The sequence below is a fragment of the Anomaloglossus baeobatrachus genome, chromosome 12 (assembly GCF_048569485.1).
Source record: "Anomaloglossus baeobatrachus isolate aAnoBae1 chromosome 12, aAnoBae1.hap1, whole genome shotgun sequence".
NCBI classification, from domain to species: domain Eukaryota; kingdom Metazoa; phylum Chordata; class Amphibia; order Anura; family Aromobatidae; genus Anomaloglossus; species Anomaloglossus baeobatrachus.
Window position 1 is genome coordinate 146045854 of NC_134364.1, and position 16200 is coordinate 146062053.

At 49.7% G+C, this 16200-nt stretch overlaps 1 protein-coding gene across 1 annotated transcript in view; it reads right to left on the reverse strand.

Annotated features, from left to right (window-relative positions):
- LOC142258556 (lens fiber membrane intrinsic protein-like) overlaps window positions 1–2306 on the reverse strand; it is a 63707-nt gene extending 61401 nt beyond the window's left edge. Inside the window, exons 1-2 of the mRNA XM_075331184.1 lie at window positions 2132–2306; window positions 890–1030 (exon numbers count right to left, since the gene is read on the reverse strand). Of these exons, the coding sequence (XP_075187299.1) occupies window positions 890–1030; window positions 2132–2306 (316 nt within the window). The remainder of the gene's footprint in view (window positions 1–889; window positions 1031–2131) is intronic.
- Window positions 2307–16200: the final 13894 nt, after the last annotated feature.

A 16200-nucleotide genomic window follows, 5' to 3' on the forward strand; every position in this document is an offset into this window, starting at 1 on the left:
TGTTAAAGTTGAGGGTCGCATGGATTCAACTCAGTATCAGCAGATTCTTGACAATAATGTGCAAGAATCAGTGACGAAGTTGAAGTTATGCAGGGGATGGATATTTCAGCAAGACAATGATCCAAAACACCGCTCCAAATCTACTCAGGCATTCATGCAGAGGAACAATTACAATGTTCTGGAATGGCCATCCCAGTCCCCAGACCTGAATATCATTGAACATCTGTGGGATGATTTGAAGCGGCTGTCCATGCTCGGCGACCATCAAACTTAACTGAACTGGAATTGTTTTGTAAACAGGAGTGGTCAAATATACCTTCATACAGGATCCAGGAACTCATTAAAAGCTACAGGAAGCGACTAGTGGCTGTTATTTTTGCAAAAGGAGGATCTACAAAATATTAATGTCACTTTTATGTTGAGGTGCCCATACTTTTGCACCGGTCAAATTTTGTTTAAATGTGGATTGCACATTTTCTGTTAGTACAATAAACCTCATTTCAATCCAGAAATATTACTGAGTCCATCAGTTATTAGATATAGGAAACTGAAATAGCTGCTGCAAAAACCCAAATTGTTATAAAGAAAAAAGGTTAACATTAATAGGGGTGCCCAAACTTTTTCATATGACTGTATAAAGGGGAGCAGACTGGATGCCATTTTATTTTATCCACCACCTCTCTTGTATGATGACTGTCAGGCGGTATTCGGGAACGCTGGTCTCTATTCCTAATGACATGTGGCGGTATGCTCTGATTGAGCAGCAGCCATATGGCAGCCTCTTCCTCCAATCCCAGGCTGATCGCTGACATGACATCATAAATTGGAACCTTTTCCTTCCCTGTATTACAGCTTCTGTACAAGGGGTCCTCGCACATGTGACACTTACCTGCGACTAAGAGTGTGACTCCCGCTGATCGCGTTCTGGCTGATTTGGCCCCACTGGAAAAGGCTGTAAGGCCCAAAATAATACCAGCAAAGCAAGCCAGGATGGAAAGCAGCATGAAGGCTCGGGTGGCATCCCAGAAAGCTGAAACGGGAGAGGATAAGCTAGTCAGTGGAGGGTGAATGGCACAGTCACACTGTGCAAGGAGGGGGCTGTATGGCATTGTTATCCGGGCATTGTATGGAAGCGCTATGTAGTCACTGTATGGCTTTGTTATATGGTCATTGTATGGTGGTATCACTGTGTGGCAGTGTTATTCAGACACTGGATGGCGACATTATTTCTTCAGCAGATGGTGGTATTTGTTCAGCCAATGGCCGTGTCATTTGTTCAGCCAATGGCCGTGTCATTTGTTCAGCCAATGACCGTGTCATTTGTTCAACCAGTGGTGGTGTCATGTCATTTGCTAAGTGGATGGCGGTATTTGTTCAACATATGGCCATGTTATTTGTTCAACAGGTGTCGGTATTGCTCAGCGGATGGCAGTGTTGTTAGTTCAACATATGACGGTGTTATATGCTCAGCATATGGCGGTATTAGTTCAGCGTATGACAGTGGCATAAGTTCAGTGTATGTCGGTGGTGTTAGTTCAGGGTATGTCGATGTTGTTAGTTCAGCATATGTTGGTGGTGTTCATTCAGCATATGACAGTGGCATTAGTTAAGAGTATGTCAATGTTGTTAGTTCATGTCGTTGTTATTAGTTCACAGTATGAAGGTGGCATTAGTTCAGCGTGTGATTGTAGCGTTCACTCAGCCGATGGTGTTGTTATCCAGTTAAAGTATAGCAGAGATTAGCAGGCTTAGCAATGTTATCTTGGCACGCATTATAGTATCTTTCTGGTGCTCTGTGGCAATTCTACTCCTTACACAGAAGTAGCCCTGTGTGTGCGCACACAGCCCTGTGAGCCCTCATTGCGCACGTGAGCCCTCACTGCGCACTCGAGCCCTCACTGCGCACGCAACCCCCACTGCTCACGCAGCCCCGCGAGCCCTCACTGCGCACGCGAGCCCTGACTGTGCACGCAGCCCTCACTGTGCATGCAGCCCCGCGAGCCCTGACTGAGCACGCAGCTCCTTTTACTCCTAATAACCCTAATCCTGGTACCAATAATGTTAATAACCCATTTCATCATTTCTCATGTCCTCTAACCTTTACCCATTGTAGGCAGTTGCTGGCTCTTACCGACAGTGATGGTGTGAGCGTGGCACTTTCCCGCCACACAGAAGCGCCACAGCCCTTGATTGCTCAGATTGCCCGAGTAGCGATATTGCATCCAGAAGTCGGTTGCTGTGGCCACAATAAGAAGCACCAGTCCGGAGACTGCGCAGAGCAGACCTCCGCCCATCAGCGTGTACATCTCCTGTGGATGGCGGTCTCCAGATGCCCCTCCTACAAGTCAGAAGTGGTTACGAAGTATTCAGAATTTTTCACAAAACAGGGGGGAACTACTAATAACATTGCATAGTGGATATAGGTACATCCTCCATCAGGTGCCTCCAGAATTGCTCATAAGTGTAGATGGATGAAAGCCGCACTCCAGGGTTCACACAGCCCATTCGCTGGTTTCAGCCTCTCTAAAGTCGTGTACATAATGCACCCTCCATGTGTCACATAATAGTACCCATGTGTGATCACTATCATGTATTTATTTTATTCACTTATTTAGTACCATTCATTCCACAGAACTTTACAGGCATCATCATCACTGTCCCCATTAGCACTCACAATATAAGTTCCTTATCAGTATACCCTTGGGGTGTAAGAGGAAAGTGGAGTAAACCCACACAACCACGAGGAAAATAGACAAACTCCTGGCAAATGTTGTCCTTTGTGGGATTGGAAACCAAGACCCCAGCGCTGCAGGACGTCAGAGCCTGCTGCATTGCTATGTGCTGACAGTGATCTGCGCGTTATGTCCGATTTTAGAGGGGTTGTCCAGTGAACAGCTGTCCAGTGAAATTATTTTCATTTGCACAAGGGAAGACTAGAAGCAATGGGATGAAACTGATTAAGACGAGACACAGATTAGATATTATAAAAAACTTTTTTAAAGTGAGACTGATCGAGTGGAACAGGTGACAACAAGAGGTGGTGAGGTCTCCTTCAATGTAAGACTTCAAAGAGAAACTGGACAGCCATCTGTGTGGGATGACATAGTGACTCCTGCTGTGACCTGGGGGTTGGACCATATGTGCCGCCCCCACACCAGCAGCTGCCGCTGCTCAGATCCGTATCTACGGTACGGCTCGAGGAGTTTTCCGGACCCGGTGGTCGCGCGGACACTCCGAATAAAATGGGGATGTTTTTGTACGGGGTTGGTTGTAGGTTGTCTGTGACGCCACACACGATGTGTGGTGAGGTATGGCACCACCGTTGTGGTTATGGGAGACACGGTGAAATGTGATGGCAGCTGGATGTTAAACCCTCCGTGGGTAGGGATGGGTGCTCCAGGGCCCAGTATCTTTATGCTGAGGATTGGGAGTGCAGGGGTCGGCGCACCCGGCCAGGCCGGGGATGTTGCTCACGGTGGAAGAAAGCACACGAGTCCTGTGGTAAACCAAGGTGATGGTGGCCGGCTGCCGCAGATGGGTGTATTTGATCCCACACCTGGGTTTGGTAGTCAAAGTCTCTCTTCTCTGCACTGTTTCGTAGATGGGACTGCCCGGTGTAAAACGCAGGAGTCCGCTCCTTTGGTTGGGAGCCGTGCCCGTCTAACGCTGACCCTTGGGCTCTCCGGGCCCTGGCGGTTGCCCTATCCCTCTCTGTGGGTGGTTATCTACTTTTCGGTACTTAGGTTGGGACAGAACCTATAATCCTGCCCTCAATTGGTTAAATATCTAGGCCGTTGGTGCTGGTCCTGGCTTCAGGGTCCAAGTACCCCCTCTGTGCACACGGTTTCCGGTCGGTTCTCTGGTGTCTGTACCGGCAGGCTACAACCCTGTCCCGGTCCACTCTAGATCCCCGAAGCCGTCTTCCCATCTTCTGCAGACTCTGGCTACCATCAGAGCTCCGACCCTGGCACCTGTCAGTTTCACCTCCACTCTGCACTAGAACTCAAACTTCATCTGACTGTTTTTCCCGCCCCGGGCTCTTCAGACCCTTAGGTGGGCGTTTCCTAACCGCCTGGTCCCGCCCACTGTGTGTCTGTCCTTCCCTGAGGGGGGTGACTAGGGTTTCAGGTTGGCTGCTGTAACCCTTTGTGGAATTGTTGTTGTGTGGGGGCCTATATGTGCCACAACTTGGTTTTCCAGGGCACTACACCATACGACCCTGGAGGTCCCTTCCAAATCTACCATTCTTTGAAACGACGTTATCACTTATCAGTAGGACAGTGGATAATTTATGGTGGCCCCATGCCGCGTGTGGTGGGAGGCATGGCACCATGCTGCGAGTGATGGGAGTGGCACCATGCCGCGTGTGGTCGCATCATGTCGTGTGTGATGAGAGGGGCGGCACCATTGCGCGAGTGGTTGGAGTGATGGCACCATGCTGCGTGTGGTGGGAGGGGTGGCACAAAACCGCATGTGGTGGCACCATGCCGCGTGTGGTGGGAGCGGTGGCACCATGTTGCGTGTGGTGGGAGGGGTGGCACCATGCTGCGTATGGTGGTACGAGTGGCATCATGCCACGTGTGGTGGGAGGGGATGCACCATGCCGTGTGTGGTGGGATGGGTGGCACCATGCCACGTATGGTGTGGTGGGAGGGGTGGCACCATGCCGCGTGTAGTGAGAGGGGTGGCACCATGCCTCATGTGGTGTGAGGGGTGGCATCATGCCGCGTGTAGTGGGATGGGTGGCATCATGCTGCATGTGGTGGGAACATTCCACGTGTGGTGGGAGGGGTGGCACCATGCCGCGTGTGGTGGGAGGGTGCCATTATCGACTATGTGAGGAGATAACGGTACCGACATATATACTATATTTCTGGACACAGTGCTTTCTATAGAGTATTAAATGGGAACACTAATGGGCATCACTATTCCATGTTTGGGGCATATGACGCATTGAGTTTGTAGAAGTGACTTAGCACAAAATCTAAGTTGCTGTTGCACCCTTGGCATTGTGCACCCTCGGCATTGTGTGCCCTCTTTCATTGTGCGCCCTCGGCATTGTGTGCCCTCCTTCATTGTGTGCCCTCTTTCATTGTGCGCCCTTGGCATTGTGTGCTTTCCTTCACTGTGCGCCCTCGGCATTGTGTGCCCTCCTTCATTGTGTGCCTTCGGCATCGTGTGCCTTCCTTCATTGTGCACCCTCGGCATTGTGTGCTTTCCTTCACTGTGCGCCCTCAGCATTGTGTGTCCTCGACATTGTGTGACCGCCTTCATTGTGTGCCCTCGGCATTTTGTGCTTTCCTTCATTGTGTGCCCTCCTTCATTGTGCGCCCTCGGCATTGTGTGCTTTCCTTCACTGTGCGCCCTCGGCATTGTGTGCCCTCCTTCATTGTGTGCCCTCCTTTATTGTGTGACCTCCTTCATTGTGCACCCTCGGCATTGTGTGCCCTCCTTCATTGTGCGCCCTCGGCATTGTGTGTCCTCCTTCATTGTGTGCCCTCGGCATTGTGCACCCTCGGCATTGTGTGCCCTCCTTCATTGTGCGCCCTCAGCATTGTGTGTCCTCCTTCATTGTGTGCCCTCGACATTGTGTGCCCTCCTTCATTGTGCGCCTTTGGCATTGTGTGCTCTCCACGGCAGTGTTCGCCCTCCTCGGCAGTCTGCACCTCTTCCCTATCTTACAAAGTTTTGAAGTGTATAGTGACCACATAGTGGGCACCTTATAATGACCACATACTAGCTTCACAATGACCATATGTCTTGTACAGGATGACCCCATAGTGGCCACACACCTACTATAAACAGTACTTATCCCATAGGGACCATATACCGAACATATGATGCCACTATAATGACCACATACTTACTGACCACAGTGTACTCTATAGGTTACTGGCTGTGGACTATGTTGATTTCCTATAGTGCTCTCAATGCTGTACTCTCACCTCAGTGTCTGGCTGACATCGTTGTCCCTGCTCCTGTGTGTGACGATGCCTCTATCTTTCACAGCGGAGCTATGGGATGTCCTGTTTTATACAGACTTTTCCCTATGACAATGCTGACGGTCAGTGGAAGCCTCTGGACAGCCCCTCTCCATGGATGGTCTGATCTCTGCTGATCCCCAGCTCAGGAGACTTTGTTCTGGGGATCTCTCTTTTGTATGTTGGTATTGTCTGCTGAGTTGCTGAATCCATGTTGGCAGAGGTGGCGGTGTAGTGTCACCCACCCAAAGTAGTGACATTGTCTCATCACTGAAGGAAGAACAGCACCTGGGCACTTTGCCAGCATCTGAGGGAATGGGAGGGGAAGAGGTAAATGTTACCTCAGAGGTGACAGTGTCGGCGATGAGCTCCCCAGGTAATATTACCTCAGAGGTGCCAGTGTTGGTGGTGAGCTCCCCAGGTAATATTACCTCAGAGGTGCCAGTGTTGGTGGTGAGCTCCCCAGGTAATATTACCTCAGAGGTGTTAGTGTTGGTGGTGAGCACCCCACGTAATGTTACCTCAGAGGTGCTAGTGTTGGTGATGAGTAGAGTTGAGCGCAGTTCGTGGTTCGTGGTTCTCCAGTTCGTGGTTCAAGTGATTTTGGGGGGTGTTCTAGATCGAACTAGAACTCTAGCTTTTTTGCTAAAGCTCGATAGTTCTAGATACGTTCGAGAACGGTTCTAGCAGCAAAAAAAAACAGCTAATTCCTAGCTGGCTTTCCCCTGTACTAGTGTAAGTCACTCTGTGACTCACACTATTATGAAATTTCAGCGTATAGTGTGCGGGAACAGCGCATTCAGATCACTGCTGCTGGGATAATGGCAATCGCCATTTTTTATTTTTTTTCCTTGTCTTCCTTCCCTAAGCGCGCGCGTGTAGTGGGGCGGGCCAGCATGTCAGCCAATCCCAGACACACACACAGCTAAGTGGACTTTTAGCCAGAGAAGCAATGGCTTGTGTGATAGGATGTCCATGTCACATGTCCCTGAATTATAAAAACGGGTATCTGCCCGTCAGGATAATAATCTGCCTTCTGCGTCTGGGTGTCAGTCACCGCTGGCGTAGCTCCTGTCTCCGATACTGCTGTGTACGCTCTACACACAGCGCTATACAGAATAGGGATAGAAGTTTCTTTTAGCCCTTGTAAGGGCTAATAACAGCAGGCTCAGAGCCATAGGTGACAGTCAGGTCCGTGGAAACAGATTTTAACAGCTACAGATAAGAGCGTCTGTGTAGCTAAGGTCAGGGACTTCCTCGCGGCATTTCCCCATTAGGAGGGATATAAAGTGAGGCTTCCTTTCCTCTACACAGACCCACAACCCTGCCACTGTACCCTCCAGCCCTTTGCACACTCAAGCTCATTGTTACTAAGCCATTATACTAGCAAACACTGAGGAAACTTAGTGGCATCCTAAAAGTGGCTGTTGTACTCCATTTGTGCCTAGCTATTTGCAGCACCACTGCATTGCACACTCAAACTCATTTTTACTAAGTCATTATACTAGAAAACACTGAGGAAACTTAGTGGCATCCTAAAAGTGGCTGTTGGACTTCATTATTGTCCCACTAGTGCAAAGATATTTGCAGCACCTTTGCATTACACACTCAAACTCATTGTTACTAAGCAATTATACTAGCAAACACTGAGGAAACTTAGTGGCATCCTAAAAGTGGCTGTTGGACTTCATTATTGTCCCACTGGTGCAAAGCTATTTGCAGCACCTTTGCATTGCACACTGAAACTCATTGTTGCTAAGCCATTCTAATAGAGAACTATGCTGCCAGTTTAAGGGCCGTAGTTGCATTGTCAGGGATAGTTATTGTTGTTTATTCTGCTGTTAATAAAGCTAGACCACCGCTGCAATCTACACCACCTCTCAATTTTTACTACCACATTTTAAGTGCACAATCTTGTTGCAATCAAAATGAGTGGCAAAATGACAGATGCTGGTGGAAAGGGGAAGAGGCGTGTTGGAAAAGGAAAAAAAGGGTTTGTCCGTGGGAAAGGTGGCAAAGCTCCATTAACATCTGCTGAAGATAGACCATCTTCCAGCAAAAGTAAGATGTCTACTACTTACCGTGGACAATCCGATGTGCTCCCTTTTCTACGGACACGAACAACTGGAACAAAGGTAGATGATGGCCAAAAAAAGAAAATGCTTGAATGGATCTCAAGTGGTCCAACAAGTGCCCTCTCCGCCACCTCAACTACCGCATCCAAAAAACACCAGTCCCCTGAGTTGTCATCCCAATCACACTTGCTTTCTCCCAGCTCTGAAGTCTCCATCCGCCCTGCACAGTATGGTGGAACTGAGATGGCTGAGTCTGCAGAGCTGTTCAGTCACACTATAGCCTGGGAATCAGAGGTATGCTCCCAAGCTACAGTGAGTACAGACCAGGAAATGGTCTGCAGTGATGCCCAGAACCTTTGTGACTCAGATTCAGTCCGTCATGAACAAGTTTCTGAGCATAATGTTGACCCTTATTCACAAACTGAAACACCTGTTGTAATAGACAATGAGGAACATACTGATGACGATGAGACGCAGATACCAGATTGGGATGACAACTTAAATATTCGGTCAGGGCAAGAAGAGACTCGGTCTGAGGGTGAGGGAAGTGCAAACACAACAATTGATGAGGAAGTTCTAGATCCCACCTACTGTCAACCCACAGTCAGGCACTCGAGGAGGTCAACAGAGGCGGTGGAGGAGGATGCAACTGACGACGAAGTTACCTTGCGCCTTCCTGGACAGAGGCGGAGTACTGGTAGCATGTCTACAACTGCATCCTCAGCCACCACTCTGCCTCTGAGCACTAGTCGGGGTGGATCAGCAGGTCGCATGCCCTCTAAGCCTTGCCTAGCCTGGTCCTTTTTTGACATAGCAAAAGATCGCCCAAATCATGTGATATGTAAAATTTGTCGTGATTCTGTTAGTAGAGGGCAAAACCTCAGCAGTTTGACAACTTCTTCCATGAATCGTCACATGAATAAATATCATATGTCCCAGTGGGAAGCTCACCGTGCTGCAATGCGGCCTAGCGGAGCGAACCATCCACCGCCTGCCCCTTCCAGTGCATCCGCTCGCTCTTCATCTTCTAGGACTGTGGGGACAGCTGTCACACCTGGTTTTCCACGCACAACTTCCACCACTGTAACCGCAACAGGCAGTTTGCTTGGTAGGTCGTCAGTTGGTTTGGAAGGGGAAACAAGTACGTGTGTACAGCTCTCTCAGACATCGATAGCACCAACGTTGGATGAAGGCAACATCATGTCTACGCCTGCACTTTCCTCACAAACCTGCATTTTTCCAGGAACACCTTACTCACCACTGTCTACACACAGCAGCCAGATCTCTGTCCCTCAGATGTGGACAAATAAAAGGCCATTTCCTGCGACCCATGACAAAGCTAAGAGGTTGACTTTATCCCTCTGTAAGCTCTTGGCTACTGAAATGCTGCCTTTCCGCCTGGTGGACACAGGATTTTAGAGACCTTATGTCCGTCGCTGTGCCCCAGTACCAGATGCCCAGTCTCCACTACTTCTCTAAGAAAGGTGTGCATGTCGCACACAACATCACCGCTTCCTTGAGAAACTCTGTGTGTGAACGGGTGCATTTCACCACCGATACTTGGACCAGTAAGCATTGACAGGGACGTTACATGTCGCTGACTGGGAGGTCCCTTCCAACTCTACCATTCTTTGAAACGACGTTATCACTTAACAGTAGGACAGTGGATAATTTATGGTGGCCCCATGCCGCATGTGGTGGGAGGCATGGCACCATGCTGCGAGTGATGGGAGTGGCACCATGCCGCATGTGGTGGCATGATGCCGTGTGTGATGGGAGGGGCGGCACCATTTCGCGAGTGGTTGGAGTGATGGCACCATGCTGCGTGTGGTGGGAGGGGTGGCAAAAACCGCATGTGGTGGCACCATGCCACGTGTGGTGGGAGCGGTTGCACCATGTTGCGTGTGGTGAGAGGGGTGGCACCATGCTGCGTCTGGTGGTACGGGTGGCATCATGCCACGTGTGGTGGGAGGGGATGCACCATGCCGTGTGTGGTGGGATGGTTGGCACCATGCCACGTATGATGTGGTGGGAGGGGTCACACCATGCCACGTGTAGTGAGAGGGGTGGTACCATGCCTCATGTGGTGTGAGGGGTGGCATCATGCTGCGTGTAGTGGGATGGGTGGCATCATGCTGCGTGTGGTGTGGTGGGAACATTCCACGTGTGGTGGGAGGGGTGGCACCATGCCGCGTGTGGTGGGAGGGTGCCATTATCGACTATGTGTGGAGATAACGGTACCGACATACTATATTTCTGGACACAGTGCTTTCTATAGAGTATTAAATGGGAACACTAATGGGCATCACTATTCCATGTTTGGGGCTTATGACGCATTGAGTTTGTAGAAGTGACTTAGCACAAAATCTAAATTGCTGTTGCACCATTGGCATTGTGCACCCTCGGCATTGTGTGCCCTCTTTCATTGTGCGCCCTCGGCGTTGTGTGCCCTTGGCATCGTGTGCCCTCCTTCATTGTGTGCCCTCCTTCATTGTGCGCCCTCGGCATTGTGTGCCCTCCTTCATTGTGTGCCCTCGGCATCGTGTGCCTTCCTTCATTGTGCACCCTCGGCATTGTGTGCTTTCCTTCACTGTGCGCCCTCAACATTGTGTGTCCTCGACATTGTGTGACCGCCTTCATTGTGTGCCCTCGGCATTTTGTGCTTTCCTTCATTGTGTGCCCTCCTTCATTGTGCGCCCTCGGCATTGTGTGCCCTCCTTCATTGTGTGAACTCCTTCATTGTGCGCCCTCGGCATTGTGTGTCCTCCTTCATTGTGCGCCCTCGGCATTGTGCACCCTCGGCATTGTGTGCCCTCCTTCATTGTGCACCCTCGGCATTGTGTGTCCTCCTTCATTGTGTGCCCTCGACATTGTGTGCCCTCCACGGGCACCTTTGGCATTGTGTGCTCTCCACGGCAGTGTTCACCCTCTTCGGCAGTCTGCACCTCTTCCCTATCTTACAAAGTTTTGAAGTGTATAGTGACCACATAGTGGGCACCTTATAATGACCACATACTAGCTTCACATTGACCATATGTCTTGTACATGATGACCCCATAGTGGCCACACACCTACTATATACAGTACTTATCTCATAGGGACCATATACTGAACATATGCTGCCACTACAATGACCACACACTTACTGACCACAGTGTACTCTATAGGTCACTGGCTGTGGACTATGTTGATTTCATATAGTGCTCTCAATGCTGTGCTCTCACCTCAGTGTCTGGCTGACATCGTTGTCCCTGCTCCGGTGTGTGACGATGCCTCTATCTTACACAGCGGAGCTGTGGGATGTCCTGTTTTATACAGACTTTTCCCTATTACAATGCTGACGGTCAGTGGAAGCCTCTGGACAGCCCCTCTCCATGGATGGTCTGATCTCTGCTGATCCCCAGCTCAGGAGACTTTGTTCTGGGGATCTCTCTTTTGTATGTTGGTATTGTCTGCTGAGTTGCTGAGTCCATGTTGGCAGAGGTGGCGGTGTAGTGTCACCCACCCAAAGTAGTGACATTGTCTCATCACTGAAGGAAGAACAGCTCCTGGGCACTTTGTCAGCATCTGAGGGAATGGGAGAGGAAGAGGGAAATGTTACCTCAGAGGTGACAGTGTCGGCGATGAGCTCCTCAGGTAATATTACCTCAGAGGTGTTAGTCTTGGTGGTGAGCACTCCAGGTAATGTTACCTCAGAGGTGCTAGTGTTGGTGATGAGTAGAGTTGAGCGCGGTTCGTGGTTCGTGGTTCTTCAGTTCGCGGTTCGAGTGATTTTGGGGGGTGTTCTAGATCGAACTAGAACTCGAGCTTTTTGCTAAAGCTCGATAGTTCTAGATACGTTCGAGAACAGTTCTAGCAGCAAAAAGCCAAGCTAATTACTAGCTGGCTTTCCGCTGTAATAGTGTAAGTCACTCTGTGACTCACACTATTATGAAATTTCAGCGTATAGTGTGCGAGAACAGCGCATTCAGATCACTGCTGCTGGGATAATGGCGATCGCCATTTTTTTTTCCCCTTGTCTTCCTTCCCTAAGCGCGCGCGTGTAGTGGGGCGGGCCAGCATGTCAGCCAATCCCAGACACACACACAGCTAAGTGGACTTTTACCCAGAGAAGCAACGGCATGTGTGATAGGATGTCCATGTTACATGTCCCTGCATTATAAAAACGGGTATCTGACCGTCAGGACGCCATTATCTGCCTTCTGCGTCTGGGTGTCAGTCACCGCTGGCGTAGCTCCTGTCTCCGATACTGCTGTGTACGCTCTACACACAGCGCTATACATAATAGGGATAGAAGTTTCTTTTAGCCCTTGTAAGGGCTAATAACAGCAGGCTCAGAGCCATAGGTGACAATCAGGTCCATGGAAACAGATTTTAACAGCTACAGATAAGAGCGTCTGTGTAGCTAAGGTCAGGGACTTCCTCGCTGCATTTCCCCATTAGGAGGGATATAAAGTGGGGCTTCCTTTCCTCTACACAGACCCACAACCCTGCCACTGTACCCTCCAGCCCTTTGCACACTCAAGCTCATTGTTACTAAGCCATTATACTAGCAAACACTGAGAAAACTTAGTGGCATCCTAAAAGTGGCTGTTGTACTCCATTTGTGCCCCACTGGTGCCAAGCTATTTGCAGCACCACTGCATTGCACACTCAAACTCATTTTTACTAAGCCATGATACTAGCAAACACTGAGGAAACGTAGTGGCATCCTAAAAGTGGCTGTTGGACTTCATTATTGTCCCACTGGTGCAAAGATATTTGCAGCACCACTGCATTGCACACTGAAACTCATTGTTGCTAAGCCATTCTAATAGCGAACTATGCTGCCAGTTTAAGGGCCGTAGTTGCATTGTCAGGGATAGTTATTGTTGTTTATTCTGCTGTTAATAAAGCTAGACCACCGCTGCAATCTACACCACCTCTCAATTTTTACTACCACATTTTAAGTGCACAATCTTGTCACAATCAAAATGAGTGGCAAAATGACAGATGCTGGTGGAAAGGGGAAGAGGCGTGTTGGAAAAGGAAAAAAAGAGTTTGTCCGTGGGGAAGGTGGCAAAGCTCCATTAACATCTGTTGAAGATAGACCATCTTCCAGCAAAAGAAAGATGTCTACTACTTACCGTGGACAATCCGATGTGCTCCCTTTTTTACGGACACGAACAACTGGAACAAAAGGTAGATGATGGCCAAAAAAAGAAAATGCTTGAATGGATCTCAAGTGGTCCAACAAGTGCCCTCTCCGCCACCTCAACTACCGCATCCAAAAAACACCAGTCCCCTGAGTTGTCATCCCAATCACACTTGCTTTCTCCCAGCTCTGAAGTCTCCATCCGCCCTGCACAGTATGGTGGAACTGAGATGGCTGAGTCTGCAGAGCTGTTCAGTCACACTATAGAATGGGAATCAGTGGTATGCTCCCAAGCTACAGTGAGTACAGAACAGGAAATGGTCTGCAGTGATGCCCAGAATCTTTGTGACTCAGATTCAGGCCGTGATGAACAAGTTTCTGAGCATAATGTTGACCCTTATTCACAAACTGAAACACCTGTTGTAATAGACAATGAGGAACATACTGATGATGATGAGACGCAGATACCAGATTGGGATGACAACTTAAATATTCGGTCAGGGCAAGAAGAGACTCAGTCTGAGGGTGAGGGAAGTGCAAACACAACAATTGATGAGGAAGTTCTAGATCCCACCTACTGTCAACCCACAGTCAGGCACTCGAGGAGGTCAACAGAGGCGGTGGAGGAGGATGCAACTGATGACGAAGGTACCTTGCGCCTTCCTGGACAGAGTCGGAGTACTGGTAGCACGTCTACAACTGCATCCTCAGCCACCCCTCTGCCTCTCAGCACTAGTCGGGGTGGATCAGCAGGTCGCATGCCCTCTAAGCCTTGCTTAGCCTGGTCCTTTTTTGACATAGCAAAAGATCGCCCAAATCATGTGATATGTAAAATTTGTCGTGATTCTGTTAGTAGAGGGCAAAACCTCAGCAGTTTGACAACTTCTTCCATGAATCGTCACATGAATAAATATCATATGTCCCAGTGGGAAGCTCACCGTACTGCAATGCGGCCTAGCGGAGCGAACCATCCACCGCCTGCCCTTTCCAGTGCATCCGCTCGCTCTTCATCTTCTAGGACTGTGGGGACAGCTGTCACACCTGGTTTTCCACGCACAACTTCCACCACTGTAACCGCAACAGGCAGTTTTCTTCGTAGGTCGACAGTTGGTTTGGAAGGGAAAACAAGTACGTGTGTACAGCTCTCTCAGACATCGATAGCACCAACGTTGGATGAAGGCAACATCATGTCTACGCCTGCACTTTCCTCACAAACCTGCATTTTTCCAGGGACACCCTACTCAACACCGTCTACACACAGCAGCCAGATCTCTGTCCCTCAGATGTGGACAAATAAAAGGCCATTTCCTGCGACCCATGACAAAGCTAAGAGGTTGACTTTATCCCTCTGTAAGCTCTTGGCTACCGAAATGCTGCCTTTCCGCCTGGTGGACACACAGGATTTTAGAAACCTTATGTCCGTCACTGTGCTCCAGTACCAGATGCCCAGTCGCCACTACTTCTCTAAGAAAGGTGTGCCTGCGCTACACCAGCATGTTGCACACAACATCACCGCTTCCTTGAGAAACTCTGTGTGTGAACGGGTGCATTTCACCACCGATACTTGGACCAGTAATCATGGACAGGGACGTTACATGTCGCTGACTTTGCACTGAGTAACTATGGTGATAGATGGTGAAGGGTCTGCTGCACAAGTCTTGCCGTCCCCACGACTTGTATGTCAATCTTCTGTCTGTCCAAGTTCCGCCACTGCTTCTGCCTCCTCCACTTCGTCTGGGTCCTCCACCTCCACCCCAAGTCTGCCTGGTCAGGCCACCAGCGTTCTAACTTCGCAGAAGGAATCACGCACCCCTCATTACTATGCTGGCAGCAAAGCGCAACGGCATCAGGCGGTCTTTAGCTTGAAATGTCTTGGAAATAAGTGTTACACAGCGGCTGAGTTGTGGCCAGCTCTGGAGACTGAGTTTGGTAAATGGTTGTCTCCACTAAACCTGCAGCCTGGTAAGGCCGTGTGCGACAATGCTGCAAACCTGGGTGCGGCCCTTCGCCTGGGCAAGGTGACACACGTGCCTTGTATGGTTCATGTGTTGAACCTTGTTTTCCAGCAATTTTTAACACACTATCCTGGCCTAGATGGCCTTCTGAACAGGGCACGAAAACTGTCTGCTCACTTCCGTCGTTCAATCACCACTGCTGAGCGACTTGCATCGCTCCAGAAGTCTTTCGGCCTGCCGGTTCATCGCCTGAAATGCGATGTGCCGACACGCTGGAATTCGACTCTCCACATGTTACAGTGACTGTGGCAGCATCGTCGAGCCCTGGTGCAATACGTCACGACGTATAGCCTGGGCCAATGAGATGCAGAGGTGGGGCAGATCACCCTGATGGAGTGGTCTCAGATCAAGGACCTATGCACCCTTCTGCACAGTTTCGACATTGCGACGAATATGTTTAGCGCTGACAATGCCATTATCAGCATGACAATTCCAGTCATTTACATGCTGGAGCACACGCTAAACACTATTCGGAGTCAGGGGATGGGACAACAGGAAGGGGAGGAACTACAGGAGGATTCATATGCGCAAGAGACAACAACATCACCAAGGTCCAGACGTTCATCATCACCAACGCGGCAGGCATGGGACCATGGGGGACAGGGATCAACAAGGGCGCATGGTAGCAGGCGAAATGTTGAGGAAGGTGCAGGAGAACATGAAGAAATGGAGGACGAACTGTCCATGGACATGGAAGACTCAGCGGATGACGGAGACCTTGGTCAAATTCAGTTGAAAGAGGTTGGGGGGAGATGTCAGAGGAAGAAAGAACGGTTAGCACCTCTATGCCACAAACACAGTGTGGACTTGGTCCGCATGGCTGCGAAAGACACATGAGCGCCTTCTTGCTGCACTACCTCCAACATGACCCTCGTATTGTCAAAATTAGAAGTGATGATGACTACTGGCTTGCCACACTATTAGATCCCCGGTACAAGTCCAAATTTTGTGACATAATTCCAGCCATAGAAAGGGACGCACGTATCCAGGAGTAT